Source organism: Salmo salar, chromosome ssa10 (genome assembly GCF_905237065.1).
Source record: "Salmo salar chromosome ssa10, Ssal_v3.1, whole genome shotgun sequence".
NCBI classification, from domain to species: domain Eukaryota; kingdom Metazoa; phylum Chordata; class Actinopteri; order Salmoniformes; family Salmonidae; genus Salmo; species Salmo salar.
The window spans coordinates 66,334,396-66,349,037 of NC_059451.1; the positions used below are offsets into that span (position 1 = coordinate 66,334,396).

At 41.5% G+C, this 14,642-nt stretch overlaps 1 protein-coding gene across 1 annotated transcript in view; it reads left to right on the top strand.

Moving 5' to 3' along the window:
* Positions 1-14,147, top strand: part of b4galnt4a (beta-1,4-N-acetyl-galactosaminyl transferase 4a) — a 497,908-nt gene extending 483,761 nt beyond the window's left edge. Inside the window, exons 15-21 of the mRNA XM_014123877.2 lie at positions 3,865-4,037; positions 4,457-4,830; positions 7,947-8,100; positions 8,296-8,368; positions 9,628-9,781; positions 9,913-10,039; positions 11,769-14,147. Coding sequence (XP_013979352.2) covers positions 3,865-4,037; positions 4,457-4,830; positions 7,947-8,100; positions 8,296-8,368; positions 9,628-9,781; positions 9,913-10,039; positions 11,769-11,889 — 1,176 coding nt within the window. The 3' untranslated portion in view covers positions 11,890-14,147. The remainder of the gene's footprint in view (positions 1-3,864; positions 4,038-4,456; positions 4,831-7,946; positions 8,101-8,295; positions 8,369-9,627; positions 9,782-9,912; positions 10,040-11,768) is intronic.
* The last annotated feature ends 495 nt before the right edge of the window (positions 14,148-14,642 follow it).

Genomic DNA, 14,642 nt, shown 5'->3' on the forward strand with positions numbered 1-14,642 from the left:
TATTTTCATTAAAAACATAATTTTTATGAATTTATTCATACTATTTCATCCTTCCACAAGCTGTAGTCCCGAAACAAATCGACAGTTGCTACCCAAGCCAGCTGGTCATTCGTTCTATTGGTTTGGTTGCCAGTCGTTCGATCTAAATGTTCCATTGCCATACTGGCTGGCAATGTTCTTATCACTTGCTTGCTAACGAGCCAACTACAGCTAACTTACAGTCACGTCAAACAGTGCAGACAGAATAACAGTAGCTGCATTTGTTTAAGCTGTTTTCTAGTGACATTTATTTGGATACATCCATAACAATGAGCTGATGAGGTGCGATTTCACCTGGCATAGAAAATGTGCTCTCTCATTAGGACACTGTTGTTCAGGGGAGCAAGCCAACAACCAAGCTAACACAATAACTTCCAACTGAAGCTGGAAAGACTGCAAACTAGCTGCATTTCGTTTAGTTTGACCTTTTTTCAATTGATATTTCTTTGTGTACATCCAGAAAAATGATGCAAGCTGATTCATGATTTCGACTGGCTGAGAAACGCTGCCTGCCTGTCTGTCTCGTCCCGACTCCCGATCCCTTACACGGTTCATTACTATGGGACAGTTAGAGATCGAATTTGAATATTGAAACGATGTTTCAAATGTCGGAGAGACAGACAGTAAGGTTTATACAAATCTCCGCTGTTGAAAACTAAATGTTAGTCTAAAAGAAATGTGAGATAATGTCTAGATGCTTTTTCTAGTGGAGATCAAGTTTATAACATCCCTGCCTGGGCTAAAGAAACAGTGAATTGAGCAGTCAGATGGAACATAGTAAATAGTCATTTTAATGTCATAGATTTAGCTGGTGGTAACTTGTGGAATAGACACCGGCTGGAATGCGCCTCAACAGGATGTGCGGGTCCCCCGCGGGATGGTTGAGCTAGCGTAGGCTAATGTGATTAGCATGAGGTTGTAAGTAACAAGAACATTTCCCAGGACATAGACATATCTGATATTGGCAGAAAGCTTAAATTCTTGTTATTCTATCTGCACTGTCCAATTTTCAGTAGCTATTACAGTGAAAGAATACCATGCTATTGTTGGAGGAAAGTGCACAGTTATGAACTTGAAAATGTATTAATAAACCAATTAGGCACATTTGGGCAGTCTTGATACAAAGTTTTGAACAGAAATGCAATGGTTCATTGGATCAGTCTAAAACGTTGCACATACACTGCTGCCATCTAGTGTTCAAAATCTAAATTGCGCCTTGGGTGGAATAATACATTATTTCCTTTCTCTTACATTTCAAAGATGATGGTACAAAAAAAATGCATGTTTTATCTTTGAATTATCTTTTACCAGATCTAATGTGTTATATTCTCCTACATTAATTTAACATTTCCACAAACTTCAAAGTTTCCTTTCAAATATGTATAGATTTGGGTCTGTCATTTTATGCAAAATCTTTAGGGTCCCCAATCAGCATTCAGGAGTAGACCTATATGCCTATGCTCTCGCAATGGCTGGTGCGCACTTAGCGGTTGTAAAATAGTTGCTATTGAGCTGAATATTGAGAGTTGAGAAATACAAATTATACATACAGAAAGACGAGGCCCTCGTCTCTTCGACAGGGACAAAGGGATGAAGCTTCCAAAGCTGTTTTTTTTCCAGCAATTGCATCTTAAAATGTTATACGTTCAGAACACATTTTTCGAGTGGATGGGGAAGAGGAGAGTGACTTGTTCATTACAGTAGCAGACCCCAGCGAAACAGGCACAGGGGCACATACTTTCATGAACGGAATCATGAGGATAATGCACTTTACTATTTGACCAAAACATGGTTTTAGAGGCCAAATAATAGAGTGCTTTGATTGAGGTAACGATGTAGAATGTGCTTATTCTACATTTATAGGCACCCTTTCCATTTTTTACGATCCATGATCTTGGCTGTTTAACTGATGACAGAGTTGGAGCAGGTCTCTTTTGCTGATGCCACGTTTGACTTTGAATGTGAGTTTGTGTGACCTCAGCTCAGCCTATAAGCAAGCCCATCTTGGTAGGGGGGCGGCCGTTGCCCACTGATCAGCCATTATAGATTATTATAACAGAGAAATTGCACAAAAATCTTAACAGGCCCATGGGCTGCTGGCCATGTCACCATTTGTATTTGTATAAAAAAAATTGTGTGTGCGTGTGTCAATTTCGACAAGTCCACCCAACTAAAAAACTGTCCAGCCCATCTGGCATTTGCCAGAATTGCCAGATGGCTAATCCACCCCTCAAGGGAAATGTAGAATTCTTTCTAACAAATATATCAACATATATTTCAGGATGTTGTGTATCCCTGGAAATAATCTGCTTCTCCAAAAAAAGTGGTCTCTTGGTATAATTTACCCTGGGTATGGGGTAAGTTGAGCATAGGGACAGTGTAAGTTGAACTGCCTTGGGCTAAGTTGGTGATGGTATCCTGTGACAGGAGGTGATGGTGCTGTGTTTAGTTTATGGAATAAGGGTGTGGTATATTGGGTGTAGTATATTGTATATTTAAATGTATGCCTACATTCCGATATAGAGCTCTATGTTCAATATCACTTACCCTTCCATTTCTTGACCGCTTGTCTGGGACAGGGTTGTTGTTTCGACGTGCCAATTCGTGGGCCGTGAAACTGCTCCGTGAGATTCTTGATATGTTTATCAAGCTCAGACTCCATGTCGTCAGATAAGACCTTGTGTGCCTCTGCCCATCTATCATAGCCTCTCTTTCATGCAGGTACATGTTTGTTTAATTTTTTGTTAATGTACCTCTTCAGTGTCATTCAGTCAATTGTTTTCATCCCTTTGCTGCTGTTCAAATGGACTTCTACCCTTCTCTCACTTCCTTGACTGCTCTCTCAAGAACCTCAAGGGGGGCTAGACTCCTGCTTGTTTTACGTTTGTAAACACGGGGCATGGTGATATCTGCTCTGTAACAATAAAAATTCACTATCTTGAGTTCATATCCATGACACATTGCAAAAATACTATGCATGCATAAAACTGACAAGATTTAATCATACTTTGTATGGGGTGTGGCTCAGCTTACCCCATGGCCATGGGCTCAACCTACCCCAAGGCAAACATTATGACTATATTAGCCCACACAACTACAAGGATGCATTTTCATGCTAGGTTTAGGACCTCATATTGTAGCTTATAGAGACCCCAACTGATGTACAACACAATCTTAAAACGACCTACTTTGGTTTAGATACAAGCATCATGAAACCTATAACACAATAAATTCATTTGACGTTGTGAAAAAAAATTGGGGGACCTAACTTGCTTACCACTTTTCCCATGTGGTCTCTTCCTTCAGACTCCATGATGACCTCTTTCTAAATATTTGGTCACATGATTCATTTTGTGTATGGTTTCCTCGAAACAAGGCTCAATTTACCCCACTCTTCCCTACAATAAACAACACGTCATGCTAATCTAAGCAGTTCATTGTAATAATGTATATTTTTCAAATGTAAGAAATCAGCATTCAAAGTATCTTTGTAGAGCTGTTTTTCATTTGAAATTCAATTTGTGCAGAACACATGTACATTTCATCCCATGTCTAAAAAAAAAAAACATATCAGCAGACAGTACATGTAGGAATCAGTGTATTTCGCCTTCCAAAAAATTGGAGTCAGACACAAAAATCCCATAGCCTATCGCTCAGGCTCTAATGTTGAATGATTTTATTGTTCATTTGCCCAGGGCCTGGAGCTCATGCTTAACGACAATTTGTTGAAAACAATTTGCTGTTTACCTATATCTGGTACAATGCATAAAACATGTATATTTTAAGTGTACAAACTGTCAAATAAACATAATTATGAATAAATAGGAGAGCATCAACTGGCAGAGAACGTTTTCAGTCAACCCCATGGACTTTGAGCTGCTGCGCTCCGACTGGAATGACCTGCGCTGCAACGTGTCTGGGAACCTGCAGCTGGCCGAAAGTGAGGTGGTGGATGTGCTGGCACAGTACATGGAGAAGCTCAACGAGCGCAACGGAGGGTTAGTGTGTGATTGTGCCAGACCTGGGTTCAGATACTATATGAATACTTTTAGCGTTTGCTTTATCCTGCCTGGAGTGCTAGATGGGCGAGGTTTACAGTCTTGTGACTTTTTTATTGGGTCAATTGCCCCAGAAAAGCTCAATCAAGCCCAGCTAAAGTATTTGAACTCCCTCTCTCTCTCTCTCTGTGTGTGTGTGTGTGTGTGTGTGTGTGTGTGTGTGTGTGTGTGTGTGTGTGTGTGTGTGTGTGTGTGTGTGTGTGTGTGTGTGTGTGTGTGTGTGTGTGTGTGTGCGCGTGTGTGTGCGTGTTTGCGCATGCGTGTGCATGTGTATGTGTATTGGGGATGGAAGCAATGTAGTGAAAATATTGAAGTTGTATGTTTGTTTTACTAAACACACCCTCCCCTTTCTCACCCAGTATCTACACCCTTTTGCGGATCATCAATGTGGAGAAGAGGCGAGACTCGGCCCGGGGAAACCGCTACCTTGTGGAACTGGAGCTGATGGAGCGCGGTCGGAACGTGGTGCGCCTCTCGGAATACATCTACCTTCTCCTCCACCGTGGCCGGCTGGGCGGAGACAGCCTGGAGAACACGGAGTTCATCCCCGCCTCGGCCCCTGCTGGGTCCCCACCTGGTGTCATCCTCAGCACCCCCGCACCCCCAACCTCCACACACCCCCCTGCCCAGCCTGGGGCCACCCCGTGGGGCACGGCCTACGCCAACCCCCTGCTGTGCCAGCCGGTCATGCTGCAGTGGCGGAAGGATGTGATGGTGCATTTTGTGGTGCCAGGTAGGTACCAGGGGCCTCGTGTGTGTGCACCAGTTTTCACGCAAAAGTTGGCATTTATTTATTTTTCACTTGATGTAAGAATGTGCTCACCTCCCCGCAAACTTTAGACCATGTGTACGCACATTTTATAATGGTTGAAATATTGTATTGCAAGCTGGCAAGTAAGTATTTTGTGCAAATGGGGGATATGATGAAAAGCTTATTCATAAAAAACTATAAACAGGAAAACATATTAACAAGAATGCAACCATTTGCCATTAGGGATAGTCTAAAATAATTAGACATAAGAAGCTTATAATTAGACATAGGAATCTTTTTCCTATTATTTTTTCATACCCATTGCAGAATATATTCTTCACCTTTTCTGGCCGTGATGGGTTCATATTCCCAAAGGGGCCATACAACAAATTACCATGCGCATTTCTCATTTAATTGGACCAAGTAGCCTTGTAAATAGATAGGCTATATGTATTTAAAGTTTTGCAACATCATAGGCAGCGCAAACTTTTACATTTAAGCAGGCCTATGTAGCAAGTTTCATGTATTTATTGTCATGTGCACAAGTAGCCTACAGTGAAATGCCTTTCGTGCTTGCTTTTTCCCAACAATGCAGTAATGAATATCAGTAGTACTATAAAACATTTATTTAAAAGTAAAGTAGAACAAAAACACACAAGAAATAACTGTAACAACTGCATTTGTTTGAGTAGCCTGCCCTCAATAGGCAGAATCTACCACATATCCAAAGCTGAGTAGCCTGCCCTACAACGTTTCAGAATTTGCGGACAGTAGCTTACAGTGCATTCGGAAAGTATTCAGACCCCATTACTTTTTCCACATTTTGTTACATTACAGCCTTATTCTAAAATGTATATATTTTTTAAATGTTCCTCATCAATCTACACACAATACCACATAATGACAAAGCAAAAGCAGGTTTTTAGAAATGTATGCAAATGTGTATACTGTATATAATTTTTTGTTGTTTATATACGTTTATATAAGTATTCAGACCTTTTACTCAGTACTTTGTTGAAGCACCTTTGGCAGCGATTACACCCTCGCGTCTTCTTGGGTATGACACTACAAGCTTGGCACACCTGTATTTGGGGAGTTTATCCCATTCTTCTCTCCAGATCCTTTCAAGTTCCTTCAGGTTGGATGTAGAGCACCGCTGCATAGATATTTTCAGGTCTCTCCAGAAATGTTAGATTTGATTCAAATCCGTGCTCTGGCTGGGCCACTCAAGGACATTCAGGGACTTGTCCCGTAGCCACTCCTGCGCTGTATTGGCTGTGTGCTTACTGTCGTTGCCATGTTGGAAGGTGAACTTTTTCTGTGCACTCCTGAGCGCTCTGGAGCTGGTTTTCATCAAGGATCTCTTTGTTCATCTTTCACTCGATCCTGACTAGTCTCCCTGTTCCTGCTGAAAAACATCCTCACAGCCTAATGCTGCCACCACCATACTTCACCATAGGGATGGTGCCAGGTTTCCTCCAGACGTGACACTTGGCATTCAGGCCAAAGACTTCAATCTTGGTTTCATCAGACCAGAGAATCTTTTTTCTCTGTCATGTGCCTTTTACTGAGGAGTGGCTTCCATCCTTTTACTGAGGAGTGGCTTCCGTCTGGCCACTACCATAAAGGCCTGATTTGATGGAGTGCTGCAGAGATGGTTGTCCTTCTGGAAGGTTCTCCCATCTCCACAGAAGAACTCTGGAGCTCCTTCAGAGTGACCATTGGGTTCTTGGTCACCTCCCTGACCAAGACCCTTCTACCCCAATTGTTCAGTTTGGCCGGGCGGCCAGCTCTAGGAAGAGTCTTGGTGGTTACAAACTTTTTCCATTTAAGAATGATTGAGGCCACTGTGTTCTTGGGTACCTTCAATGCTGCAGAAATGTTTTGGTTCCCTTCCCCAGATCTGTGCTTCAACACAATCCTGTCTCGGAGCTCTATGGACAATTCCTTCAACCTCATGGCTTGGTTTTTGCTCTGACATGCACTGTCAACTGTGGAACTTTATGTAGACAGGTGTGTGCCTTTCCAAATTATGTCCAAACAATTGAATTTACCACAGGTGGACTCCAATCAAGTTGTAGCAACATCTCAAGAATGATCAATGGAAACAGGATGCACCTGAGCTCAATTTCGAGTCTCATAGCAAAGGGTCTGAATTCATATGAAAATAATGTATTTCTGTTTTCTAAAAATAATTGTTGTCTTTGTCATTATGGGGTATTGTGTGTAAATTGATGGAGAAAAAAACATGTATTTAATCAATTTTAGAATAAGGCTGTAACATAACAAAATGTGGAAAAAGTCAAGGGGTCTGAATACTTTCCGAATGCACTGTATGTAAAATATTTGACAGTATGGGCAGGCTACAGTATTGCTGTGTGATAAGAGCGCATAATCATTGCCTTTTTAATCTTTGTGCCTATGCCTAGGCAGGATATTTAAACCCATTCTATTGATGAACTAAATATTGAACAACAATTTGTCTTTTGCATGCCATGGCGTAATGCCAACAGTTATTGTCACCATAAAAGGTGAATGGAGGCATTTTCCAGGCGGAGTTTTAATGCTTGTTACCGCGTGCACAGTTTTTCGACAGGTCTGAGTTATAACGGGAAACATGCGTATGTATGGCGTGCGGCAAGTTTATGAATCTCAGTATTTTTATACGTGCGTAGACTTTTCAGAAATAGAGCACGCAGAAATGTTGTGTGCAATTTATTACGGTTATAAATGAGGCCCCAGTACTGGAGGGTTGACCTCTCGTTAGGTCACTAGTCCCTTCTCCAACAGTAGTGTTTCTCAAACCATTCCTCAAGGACTCCCACACGTTTCAAAAACATTTTGTAGCCCTGGAAAGTGTGCTAGCTCTGGAATAGGTAAACTACATGGAATGGCAGGGGTTCCCTGGGGAGAGGTTTGGAAAATACAGCACAGACAATCTTGTAGATCTGAAAGGAAAGCTTGGGAATTGAAGATTGCTGTATCTGATTTAGCTAATGTTGTGTTGAAACACAATTTTTCTCTCTCTCAATTCAATTCAATAAACTTTATTGGCATGGAAAGTTAAAGCACTTACCACTCTCCCTGTGTGTCTCTAGTGAAGAACCAGGCTCGCTGGGTGCAGCAGTTCATCACAGACATGGAGGAGCTGCACCGTCAGACTAAGGACGACAACTTCAGCATCATCCTTGTCGACTTCGAGAGCACCGACATGGACGTGGAGCAGGCCCTCCGAGAGAGCACTGTGCCTAGGTGCGTGTGTGTGTTTGTCTCAGAATTCATCCATAGCTCCATAGGAGTGCATTTGAATTACTACCGGAATTGAATTTATTCAGGAATTTATAAACAGTCCTATGGAGCAATTCCAACTGACACACACGCATAATGGATATGTAATTGGACCAAACCCTGGAGTTAACTGATGTGATTGTTTGTGTGTTTTGTCAGGTATGAGTACTTGAGAAGAGAAGGGAACTTTGAGCGCTCAGCGGGACTACAGATCGGAGTGGACACTATCGAGGTGAGAGATAGCGGTCCTTCAGGAAGGGATTGAAAATTCATATACAGCCAATACATTTGCAAATTCCCTGATTGAGGTGACACACATGCACACTCAGTAGAGAGCAGGCTGAAGCTTCTAGATAACATTTTACTCTTACAATGACACATGCCATGACCATACTAACCATACAATTTCACATTGACAGGATGAGTAATATAAAAAGCTGCAGCACAATTTATATCCTAACTCTTGTAACTGTTACTCAATCTCAGTGAGGCATTTTTTAATACAGTGAGATAGTCACGGTATATGCTCTGATATCGTGAGGTGCCGTATTCGGAGCTCCCTTTAAATTATTATGGTTAGCTTCTGACTCTGAAGACTTGCAGAGGTCAAAAGGTGTCAGATGCTCCCAAGAGAGTCACACACACATTCAGACTGTCACAAACTGTCCAGTTCTCTGTGACCCCATGGCCTGACAGATTGATAGACAGCCAGACAGGCAGACAGACATGTATTCAATGTTTTATTCAATGGTGTTCTCTTTTTGTGTATGCGACAGGGATTTGCGCAGACCGTTATCTGTCATTGGAGTGTCAAAGCTGTCACATAGACTTTCTCTATTTCTCTTTCCCTCTCCCACTACTACCCTCCCCTCTATCTCTCTCTCTCCGTTCTCTCTCTTTCTCCCAACTCTCTCTTTCTTGTTTGTTTTCTCTCTCTCGCTCTCTTTCTCTGTGCGACAGGGATTTGGGCAGACAGTTATGTATCATTGGAGTGTCATGACTGTCACATAGACTTTCTCTGTCTCTCTATCTGTCTCTCTCTCTGTCTCTCTCTCTCTCCCTCTCTCTCTCTCTCTCTCTCTCTCTCTCCCTCTCTCTCAATGCAACAGGGATTTGGGTAAACAGTTATCTGTCATTTGAGTGTCAGGCCTGTCACATGGGGAAGACTGGGGTGTCACTCACAGTTGAATGACTGGTGGGTGTTTTATATCAAAACCTTTCACACACATACAGACACACGAGTGCATGCTTCGCACACGCACGCACACACACACGCACACACACGCACACACACACACACACACACACACACACACACACACACACACACACACACATAGACGCACACACACAGTAGAGTAGAGCATTTAGAATGACTGTTTTTGGGTGGCGTTTGAGTTTGTGGGACTGAGTATGTTGGGAGTCTGTAACCGTGATTGTGTGTACTTTAGTTTTGATTACACCATATTTGTGTGTATGTGTGTTTTACAGGACAACCACAGTATAGCGTTCCTGTGTGACCTTCACATCCACTTCCCCCTCAACATCCTGGAGAGCATCAGGAAGCACTGTGTAGAGGGACGTCTGGCCTTTGCCCCTATTGTCATGAGACTGGGCTGTGGCAGCTCCCCGCTAGAGCCTGATGGTAATACACACATGATCGACACACACACACATCACGCACACGGCATGCACACACATGCACACATATCTCGCACGCAGCATGCACATACACATACACACACACCATGTTTGGGATTTACTTTCCCTCTGCAGGCTACTGGGAGGTGAATGGCTTTGGCCTGTTTGGGATTTACAAGTCGGACTTTGATAAGATCGGCGGGATGAACACGGAGGAGTTTAAAGACCGCTGGGGAGGAGAGGACTGGGAACTACTGGACAGGTAAACTGGCAACCCTCACGATTGCAAACACAACACCCTCTGCTTTCTAACCCTCTTTCCCCTCTTTCTGGGCTCTTTCTCAATTGTCTTAAAATTATGTATTCTCCTCTTCTTCATTGCACTGATTTGAAAGAGCTGACTAGATGGAAACCAGCCTAATGTTGAGCTTCCACCACATTGTTTTCATCTGTTAACCTCTATGGGCTAGGTGGGACGCTAGCGTGCCACCCGTGGTGCACTCCATCAACAGCAGGTGCATTTCAAGAGCGGCAAATTTGAATCCAAATAAATGTCAAAATTCAAATTTTTCAAACATACAACTATTTTACACCCTTTGAAAGATAAACATCTCCTTAATCTAACCACGTTTTACGATTTCAAAAAGGTTTTACGGCGAAAGCATAAATTTAGAGTATGTTAGGACAGTACATTTACAAGAGTTGTGTGTAATGTTTTGTCAATTCGAAGACAGGGTAACCAAAACCATAAAACCAGCTAAAATGATGCACTAACCTTTTACAATCTCCATCAGATGACACTCCTAGGACATTATGTTAGACAATGCATGCATTTTTAGTTCTATCAAGTTCATATTTATATCCAAAAACAGCGTTTTACTATGGCATTGATGTTGAGGAAATCGTTTCCCTCCAATAACCGGCAGTCAAGTCAGCGTCACAAATTAAATAATTAAAATTAGAAAACATTGGTAAAATATTATATTGTCATTTAAAGAATTATAGATTTACATCTCTTGAACGCAATCAACTTGCCAGATTTAAAAATAACCTTACTGGGAAATCACACTTTGCAATAATCTGAGCACTGCGCCCAGAAAAATACGCGTTGCGATACAGACTAGACGTCATGTTGGGAAGATCTAAAATCGAAAATACTATGTAAATAATCCATTACCTTTGATTCTCTTCATCAGATGTCACTTCCAGGTATCACAGGTCCATAACGAATGTAGTTTTGTTCAAAAAAGCTCATCATTTATGTCCAAAGATCTCCGTCTTGTTAGCACATGATCTAAGCCAGCCGGACTTCTCGTCATGAACGAGGGGAAAAAATATATTTACGTTCGTTCAAACATGTCAAACGTTGTATAGCATAAATCATTAGGGCCTTTTTAACCAGAACATGAATAATATTCAAGGTGGACGAATGCATACTCTTTTATAACGTATTGGAACGAGGGTACCCAACATGAACTCGCGCGCCAGGTGTCTAATGGGACATCATCGTTCCATGGCTCTTGTTCGGTCAGATCTCCCTCCAGAAGACTCAAAACACTTTGTAAAGGCTGGTGATATCTAGTGGAAGCAATAGGAAGTGCCAAAATATTCCTCAGCCCCTGTGTTTTTCAATGGGATAGGTTTAAAGGTAATACAACACATCAGGTATCCACTTCCTGTCAGAAAATGTCTCAGGGTTTTGCCTGCCAAATGAGTTCTGTTATACTCACAGACACCATTCAAACAGTTTTAGAAACTTTAGAGTGTTTTCTATCCATATATAATAAGTATATGCATATTCTAGTTACTGGGTAGGATTAGTAACCAGATTAAATCGGGTACATTTTTTTTATCCAGACGTGCAAATGCTGCCCCCTAGCCCTAACAGGTTATTAAGTATTTTACAATCATTGGAGGCGACGAGAAAAGGAGTGATTTTTATAGCAATCGCTGGCTCCTAACCTGATGGTTCCTCTCTTCCCTCCTTCAAGGGTACTACAGAACGGTCTGGAGGTGGAGAGACTGAGACTGAGGAACTTCTTCCACTACTACCACTCCAAAAGGGGCATGTGGAATGCTCAGAACAAGAAAACCCCCAAGGGAGGGGGATAGCTAACGGCCCCCCTCATGGGCCTGGAGGACCCAAAACACATGGCCTATACCTGCAGCTCCACTGTGTGTGAGGAGAGACCCTGAATAAGCTTACTTACTGCCTGACTTTGCCTTTTTTAGATAGGCACTTTTCAGGGATGCCCCTCCCTGCTTCTCTAAGGATCTGTCTGAGGAACAACTTTTCCCTGAGGATGTTTTTTCCGTCAATGGAGGACATTGAGGGGGAAAACGGAGGGAATCTGTTTTTTTATGTTGGTGTTGAGTCTACCCGGATAGACTTGACCTTTCGCCTCACTAACAGAACTCAATGTAGAGAGGATGTGTTTTTCTTTTTTGGTACAATGTTACCTGACAGACTGAGAAATGTGGTTTATTTGTATTTTGTTTGTTTTGTTCAGAGGAAGTGTATTTTTTTCTAGCGAGACATTTGTAAAGACAACCTAAGATTTTCTACAAAAACATCCATGTGAGGAGATGTCTGAGGAACATTAGAAGGACTTTGTGTTGATGACAGTATGTTTCTTTGTTTGTGTTCAGGTACGTGCGAACAGTAGTCGTTCCGGAAACGCGTTCAGTCACTCGGGTGTCAAATTTCAGATATTAGTATTGCAACGAAATGTCTGGGTGTTGAAAGTAGCAGTGTGTAGTGGGTCTACCTGATGTGCTTCTTCATATAAACCTAACCAGGGTGCTTCATATGTACTATAGAGGCCTATGATGCAGTATGTGCAGCTTTCTCAAAATTCCTGCTTATTTACTCCTGATTACGGATATCTTTTAACAGGGATATCTTCCAACCTGGGAATTTTGGGAAAGTTAACCCTAAATTGTTGCATATTAAATATAAGCTCGGTTATGTGTACAGTTCTATGGGAGGAGGACACTGGACCATATGGAGTGGGGGATCCACGGTGAGGCATCAGATTTATCAAAGTGCTTTGCAATACGTACTTCATTTCAGAGTCTATCCTGCTTTCTTTTGGTCTGTCTTTTTCTCTCTTGTTTATTTTTATTTTCTTATCTATTGCTCTCTCTTTCTCTACAATCTCTCTCTCTCTTTCGCTTTCTCTCTCTGTTTCTCTCTCTTTCTGACGTTGAGATGGATTCCTTGTATCTTTCCTAACATTGTGCATAGCCTCGCTGCTGTTTTGTTGGAAGACTTTTAGGGGAGAGTGCAGTAAGTTGAGTCAAAGGGGTAAGTTGAGCCACCCTTGTTTCTAGGAAACCATACACAAAACTAATAATTGGACCTAACATTTAGGAAGAGGTCATCACTTCATGGAGTCTATGAAGGAAGAAACCACATCGAAAAAGTGGTAAGCAATTAGGCCCAAAAAAATTATGTTTTCACCAAGTCAAATGAATTCATTGTGTTAGAGGTTTCATGATGCTTGTATTTAAACCAAGGTAGATCATTTTAAGATTGTTCTATAAATCATTTGGGGTCTATATAAGCTTCAATATGAGGTCCTAAACCTAGCATGAAAGTGTATCATTGTAGCTGTGTGGGCTAATATAGTCAAAATGTTTGCTTTGGGGTAAGTTCAGCCATTGTCAAATTGAACTGTTTTCTTCCCAGCCATAATTCAAGGCATTATCACTGGTATATGAGGTAACAACAGGGCCTGGCCTATGTTAAACGTGTAAAAAAAAAGTACAAAGTGTCTGTTAGGTGTTAAGCCTGTAATAAAAGATGCTTAAAATGATTTAAAGGCAAAAAAGTGATTGTGTTGAATTGTGTTTGGGAAATAAAGGTAGACATGGTTTTAAAAAGGTAGTGGTAATATTTCATTAATTGCAGAAATGTGTAGGCGGCTTAACTCACACTGTCCTGCGGCTCAACTTGCCCCATACCTGGGGTAAGTTGTGCCTAGAGACCACTTTTTTTGGACAAACTATGTTTTCATAACTGTAATGTTTGCATGAATTCTGATTATTTACAGGATTACACAACATCCTGAAATGTATGTAGATATCTTTGTTAGAAAGAATACTATATTTTCCTTCACGGAGTGATGCAGAATGTAAAAAAAGGCTCAACTTACCCCACTCTCCCCTTACTATTTACAGATGATATTGTGCTGTGTTCATGGTCAGGCTAGCCAACACTAATGAATTACTTGATTTATTACTTGATGCATTTTATTAAAATATTCCAGGTTGATCTACTATCCCCTACAGAGGTATTTCAGAAAACAGATGCCTACCTATCTCAGGTCATAGTGATGAGTGGGTTGAATAAAGGCACTAATATTGGGTTTGGGTGTACTATTATTTATCTCAGAAACTGAATCGGCACAATGGTTTATCCCCTGATCCCTCGTTGATCATGCTGATGGTACGCTCCATTCCCCAGAGTTCTCTGAAAAACCCTCAAATATAACTGGAACCAAGAAGTGCACTGGGAAGGGAGCAGTGAACTGTGAGTGATAAGTGGTAGACTTTGAAACATTTTTTTTTTGTACATTTATGCCAATGCTTTAAGGCCTGTGATGTTTTAAACATATGCTGAGCTGAACTTGGTTAATCAAAGTATGACTGGGTTTCGGGATGAAGTTTCATATTTCTTTAGCTACATAGGAATACTAACAGAGAAACGCACACAGAGACAGAAGGAGTTACTCAGAGCACTGGAGCTCTTCCCTGAAGACGTGGATCTACATAAAGTCAAACAGATTTTATTTGAGTGAGATTTGGTAGTGCAAGGCCATTTTACAATGTGTGCCTTTTATCCTGGGTTTGGTGGGAGTCTA